The following is a 6827-nucleotide window of genomic DNA, read 5'->3' as shown; positions in this document are numbered from 1 at the left end:
GTTTTAAATCAATGTAAATTAACATTTTATTTGAATGATTCTAAAAGAGATATATTTTGTGTGTTAAAATGCATTATTACTGTCTTTTGTTTCTCTTTTGACATTTTAGGAATTATGTTTGGTCTTGTGGATCTGAGTACTGGGCATCTTGAAAAGAACTATTATCTGAGTAAGACAGAAAAATTAGCATTGTCCTTCACTTATGATATTTCCTCTTTTGTGGTAGTAATATTTGTAGCACACTATGGAGGTAGAGGAAGCAGGACAAAATGGATGGCATTCTCATCCTTTATGATAGGACTTGGAGCAATTTCCTATACTGTTCCATACCTGACTTCTGAAATTTCAAAACCACATGAAAATGATGAAGGTAAGGTTTTCAAATATACTATTGCATACTAAATCAATACTTATTTAAATTTTTGGATCAAAGCATTAAAAATAGCCTGAGATTATCTGTCTGTATATATTTCCTTCTGTATTGATCATATAACCACATTTGATAGCCAATTGTTTTTAGCTCCCTGTTCTACCGCTCATATAAGTGACAGCCCTAGGAAAGAGTATTTTGGAATAATATATAAAATTATTTCCTCTATAAATTTTTAGATATGTTATAAATCTATTGAGAAGTCTGGACATTCATTTTCATTTTCCACAAAATTTCTTAATGACTCCCTTTATCTTATCCAAAATACAGATTGCATATGCACACATAAGTTCAAATACAAGCATTAACCTCCACATAAAAAGATGTAAATTTTTCTAATTATTTCTACCATTACAAAAATGGGTACTATTTTTTGACATAGCATTTCAGCCTAGAAGGACAATGACTTCTTCAATTTGTTAATTTGTTTCCTGTTTATTCTGCAAGCTTTTCACATTTTAATAAAATTTATTTAAAATATCCTTAGAGTATATTTCCAACACTTTTGTTTAGGATCTTCTCTTATCAAGTACACACGTATGTAGATGTTAAACTGGGTTTTAATAAGAAACGAATAAGTGTGATGTCTGTGTATGTGTGCATGTGTGTGTAGATACATGTGTTTATAAATGTTTTTAACATTTGCAAAGTATGTACAGTATAATTATTATGTGTTCATAAATATTAAATTTAAAAGTAATTCATATTGAACAAACAATTGAAATATTAATAGAATTCAATATGTCATTCACAGATTATATTTGCATTAAATATTACATTTATATAAATGTGAGAACTTATTAATTATAATAAAATATTTATTTTCTGCATAAATCTGTAATTTAAAAAATTATTTTCATTAACTTTTGTTGTATTTCATACAGAATATCTTAAACAATCTGAATCATCTTTATAGCCCTGTCCCAACCAACACCCTTCCATAGCCCCCTCTCCCACTGGAACCTATATATACTTTGTTCTGGGTGTTAAGGCCCATTGTGTCAAGTCAGTGTCCTCAGACATTCCCCAGTACAAGTCCATCCACTTGCTGTTTAGTCAGATCCCTCTCATCCATCTATCCAAACACCTATCATTTCCTTTTTTTCTAATAGAGCATACAGTGGGGGTTTATTTAGAGAGGAGTGGGTGCCCCCCATTTACAGATGCACTGGAAAGTCCACACTCAAATATAGATCCTGTGACTTCCTGACAGCCACAGAAAATAGTGAAAGAGATGCCTCCTGGCATTCTTGGCTTGTATATCCTTAGCCCCTCCCCGACATTCAGCTAAGGTGCACTGATTGGGTGGGAAGGATAACTGACTCCCCCCTTGACTCCTTGATGAGCATGGGCAGGAGGTGTGATTATAGCTTGCCAGCATAGTGGTCAGAGAATGCTTTCAGTTAACACTCCACCCCTCCCTCAGGCTCTTACTTCCCCCCAAACTCTTCCTCCAAAGTCCCTGAGCTTTGGAGGGGGTGGTTGGTGTGGGATCATCTTCCTCCTATTGTGGCAAGGCACTGAACTTTTGGGTCTCTGCATCATCTGTTTTTCATGGGTTATTGACCCATTTTAGTGGGATTCCATCTATTATAAAAACAAACAGTAAGAAGCAAGAACATCTAAACAGTTTCTGCTATAATAACTTAACTTACTTAACCTATGGGTGTAGACACAAACACTTGGACAGTACTTTAGCAGGTACATGGTACACCCATAAGTTAACTTATGACTTCAATCTAACAAAACAATTGCAACTGCCACAGGGGGTTGGTCTGGCCTACAGTACCAGATATGTGTTCCACCCCTAGGAGTGGGTATTTTATCCAATCGAAATTTACTGGTTGTATTACACTAGATGCTCCACTATTGCATCAGCAAGAACATCTTGTTTAGTATGTTGATAGTGGAACATGAGGGGGTCCATCATTGAGCAGAATTACAGGCATTGATTCTCCCTGAATCATCTGCATATCATCTATTGGCACCAAGAAAGCCACCCTTCTAGTAGCAGAGAGTTTCCAGCTTAGCTCAAGCTTGATTTTGCCCTCTCCTACACTCATATCAAGCAGTGTTTTCAGCAATAGTATCCCTTTGTTCACTTCCGGTGTACAACCAACATTATTGACAATGGCCTTTATTGTTTTGGAGAACTCCAGGGCTCCTCAGGCCAACAGCTCATAGCAGGGCAACCCACTTATGTAACTGGGATTTTCATTTAACAACTGTATTGCTTCTGGAATGGATTTCTTCCATCCCCATAGGGTTTCTTTTGTGCTTAAGGATTTTTTTTGTTTTTTTTACTGTGTATCTGGAGAATTTTTCCCCTTTATTCCCATAGTTCTTTGTATAGCCCTCCTTCCCCCTCCCTCCCCCTTTACCTACCCCCTTTTTGTATATTTCTCCCAAGTAACACCTTTATCCTATTATTCTTCTCTATTGGGTTCCTTTTTTCCCTTTACCTCCCTGTTTCCCTTCCATATTCTTGGTCCTTGCAGTTGTTTCAAGATATGCACTCACTTATAAGAATTTGGTGCTCGGGGGCTGGAGAGATTGATCAGTGGTTAAGAACACTGGTTGTTCTTGCAGAAGACCTGGGTTTGAATCCCAGCACCCACATGGCAGCTATCCACTGTCTGTAACTCCATTCCCAGGGGATCTGATAGACTCTTCTGACCTCTGTGGGAACTGCACAACATGGGTGTACTTACCTACATGCAGGCAATACACACATACACATAAAATAAAAAAAAATTATTTGGTTTCAGTGTTGACAAATGAGGGAGAACACACATCTTTTTTTTTTTCTGAGTCTCTGTTACTTCACTTAGTATAACAGTTTCTAGATCCATCTATTTACCTACATATTTTATTATTTCATCTTTCTTTACTGCTGAATAGAAATCCATTGTGTAAATGTATCACATTTTTGTTAACCACCTGTCAGTTGGGGGGCACTTAGGTTGCATCCATCTCTTAGCTATTGTGAAAAGAGCAGCAATAAACATGGCTGTACAAGTGTCTATACAATAGGATGAGTCCTTTAGGTATATGCCAAGGAGTGGTATAACCAGGTCATATGGTAGGGTCATTTCTACTTTTTTAAAGAGTTCCCCACACTGTTTTGCATAGGGGTTGCATGAGTTTGAAATCCCACCAGCAGTGAATGAGCATTCCCCTTTCTCCACATCCTCACCAGCATTTGATATCATTTGTTCTCTTGATCCTAGCCAGTCTGACTGGGGTAGAGAAAAACCTTAAGTTGGTTTTAATTTGCATTTCCCTAATTACTAATGATGTTGAACACTTAGAAAGATGTTTCTTAGCCATCTTTATTTTTTCCTTTGAGAACTCTCTGTTTAGAACTTTAGCCCATCTTTTCATTGGGTCATTTGATTTCTTGCTTCTTTATTTTTGAGTTCTTTATATATTCTGGATGTTAAACCTCTGTCAGATGTCACCAGTGAAGATTTTTTCCCACTCTGTAAATTTTCTCTTCATTTTGATTATTTCTTTTGCTGTACAGAAGACTTTTAGTTGAACGAGGTCCCACATGTTGATTGTTGACCTTAATTCTTGAGGTACTGGTGTCCAATTTAGAAAGTCCTTTCCTACACCTATAATTTTGCAGGCTATTGCCAATATTTTCTTGTAAGAGCTTCAGGGTTTCCAGTTTCACATTGAAGTCTTTGATCCATTTGGAGTTGACTTTTGTGCAAGGTGAAAGATAAGGATCTAGTTTCATTCTTCTACAGGTGGAGATCCAGTTTTGCCAGCACCATTTGTTGAAGATGCTGTCATTTTTCCATTGTGTCTTCTTGACAGCTTTGTCAAATATCAGGTGGCTGAAACTGCATGTACACAGGTTTGGGTCTTCAATGATGCTCTATTGATGTGTCTATTTTTGTGTCTATTTTTGTGCCAATACCATGATGATTTTATGGCCCTAACTCTGTAGTATACTTTGAGATCTGGTATAGTCATCCCCCCAGTGTTTCTCTTTGTGCTTAGGGTTGCTTGGGCTATCTGAGGTCTTTTGTGCTTCCATACAAATTTAAAGACAGGTTTTTCTAATTCTGAGAAGTATGTCATGGTGATTTTGATTGGGATTTCATTGAATCTATATATTGCCCTTGGTAGGATGGTAATTTTCACAATATTCTTCCAATCCATGAACATGGGAGGTTATTTTACCAAATTTTTTCCTTTCTCCTCCCTTCTTGGAAGACTCATGCTGGCACCCTCTGAAGCACCAGGGCTAACAGATAACATAAAGCATCCTATTTGAATTTTTCATAGTCTATACTTTTGGGAGAGGATGACTTACTAAGAAATGGCTTCTCATATCCCCAAGTGCCATTCAAGCCCCACACTGTGATGCCTTACTATTCCCCCATCGCTTCCAGAGTTCCAACATGTCTGTTCTAAATCACCTTATTGCAGTGGGCTCCACCCACTTTCCAGGGTGCTGCTTCTCTTGCCCCTTTGCTGGCTTACTCTTTTCGGAGGAATGAGTAATTTTTGGGCTACAGAGGTCCTTCCTTCTCCTGGTGTCTTCCTCAATCTCTTTTTTAAAAAAATTAAAAATTTCATTGTAGAGATCTTTGATATCTTTGGTAAGTTTTATTCCAAGATATTTTTGGGTATCTTGGAATAATATTTTGGTAAGGTATATTTCCAAGATACAAGGGCATTTCCCTGTATTCTTTCTCCAATCGCCTTTTATTGGTTTATAGAAAGGCTACTGATTTCTGTAGATTGATTTTTTTTTTAACCTGCCACTTTCCTGGAAGTGTTGATCAGTTCTAGGAGTTTTCTGGTGGAACTTTTGGGATCTCTTATATATAGTATCGTATCATCTGCAAAAAGGGATAGTTTGACCTCTTCTTTTCCAATTAGTACTCCTATAATTTCATTCTCTTGTCTTATTGCTCTAGCAAGAGTTTCAAGCACTATATTGACAAGGAGTGGAGAGAGTGGACATCCTTGTCTGGTTCCTGATTTTAATGGGTATGCTTCCAGGTTTTTTTCCATTTAAAATAATGTTGGCTGTGGGTTTGTTGTATATAGCTTTAATTGTGTTGAGGTATGTTTCCTCCAGTCCAATTCCTTTTAGAAATTTTATTATGAAAGCATGCTGAATTTTGTTAAAAGCCTTTTTTTGACATCTATGGATATGATGATGTGGTTTTTGTCTCTGAATCCATTTATATGATTGATGATGTTTATTGACTTGCATATATTGAACCATTCTTGCATCTCTGGAAAAAAGCCTACTTGATCATGATGAATCACCTTTTTGATGTGCATCTGTATGCAATTTGCAAGTATTTTGTTGATAATTTTTGCATCTATCTTTACTAAGGTTATGGGTCTATAGTTTTATATTTTGGTTATATCTTTACCTGGTTTTGGTATTAGAGTGATGCTGGCTTCATAGAAGGAATTTCAGAGTTCTCTCTCTGTTTCTATCATTTTGAATGATTTAAGTTGGAGGTTTTCTTTAAATGTCTGGTATAATTCTGCTGTAAGTCCATCTGGGCATGGGCTTTCTTTAGTTGGGAGGCTTTGTATTGCTGTTTCTATTTCCTTATATGTTATGGGTCTCTTTAAAATGTCGATCTCTTCTTGGTTTAACTTTGGTGGTTCCCATGATGTTAGATATTCATCCATCTCATTTAGTTTTTCAAATTTAGTAGGGTATAGGGTTTTAACTATTCCATTATAATGTTCTGAATCTTTTGGGCTCTGTTCTGATCTTTCCCATTTCATCTCTGATTTTCTTGATTTGAATTTGCTTGCTTCCTTTTGGTTAACTTGGCTAAGCATCTGTGTGTCTTATTTAGCTTTTCAAAGTCCCAGCTCTTAGATTCATTGACTTTTTTTGTTATTGTTTTGTTATTGTTTTCTTTCACTGATTTTGGGTTTCATTTGTTCTTGCCGTTCCAGCATCTTGAGTTACAATATTAGGTCATTTATTTGTGCTCTTTCTAATTCTTTTTAATGTAGACACTTAGAGCTATAAGCTTCCCTCTTAGGACTGCTTTTAAAGTGTCCTAGAGGTTTTGTTGTGTTGCATTATACTGTTTGTTGAATTCCAGGAATTCTTTTGTTTCTTTCTTAAGTTCTACTTTGACCCACTCATCATTTGGGAGTGTGTTGTTTAATCATTATGACTGTATATATAGACTAGGGCTTCTTCCAGTGTTGAGATTGCATTGTGGTCTGATAGAATGCATGGAATTATTTCAATTTTTTATTTTTGAGGTTTATTTTGTGCCCCAGTATGTTGTCAATCTTTGAGAACATTCCATGGGGTGCTGAATAGAATGTATATTATTTGGTGCTTGGATGGTGCCGGTGCCAGACGGCCAAGATGGACAGTACCTGAAAGGGG

The 6827-nt window shown here is 36.5% G+C and overlaps 1 protein-coding gene across 1 annotated transcript in view; it reads left to right on the top strand.

The window, feature by feature from the left end:
* Window positions 1–6827, top strand: part of Slco6a1 (solute carrier organic anion transporter family member 6A1) — a 101521-nt gene that overhangs the window by 2019 nt on the left and 92675 nt on the right. Inside the window, exon 2 of the mRNA XM_008846490.1 lies at window positions 110–370. Coding sequence (XP_008844712.1) covers window positions 110–370 — 261 coding nt within the window. The remainder of the gene's footprint in view (window positions 1–109; window positions 371–6827) is intronic.

The sequence above is a fragment of the Nannospalax galili genome, unplaced genomic scaffold, assembly GCF_000622305.1.
Source record: "Nannospalax galili isolate Female #2095 unplaced genomic scaffold, S.galili_v1.0 scaffold943, whole genome shotgun sequence".
NCBI lineage: Eukaryota > Metazoa > Chordata > Mammalia > Rodentia > Spalacidae > Nannospalax > Nannospalax galili.
Note: the sequence above shows the minus strand (reverse complement) of the source record. Positions and strands in the feature narration are given on the sequence as shown.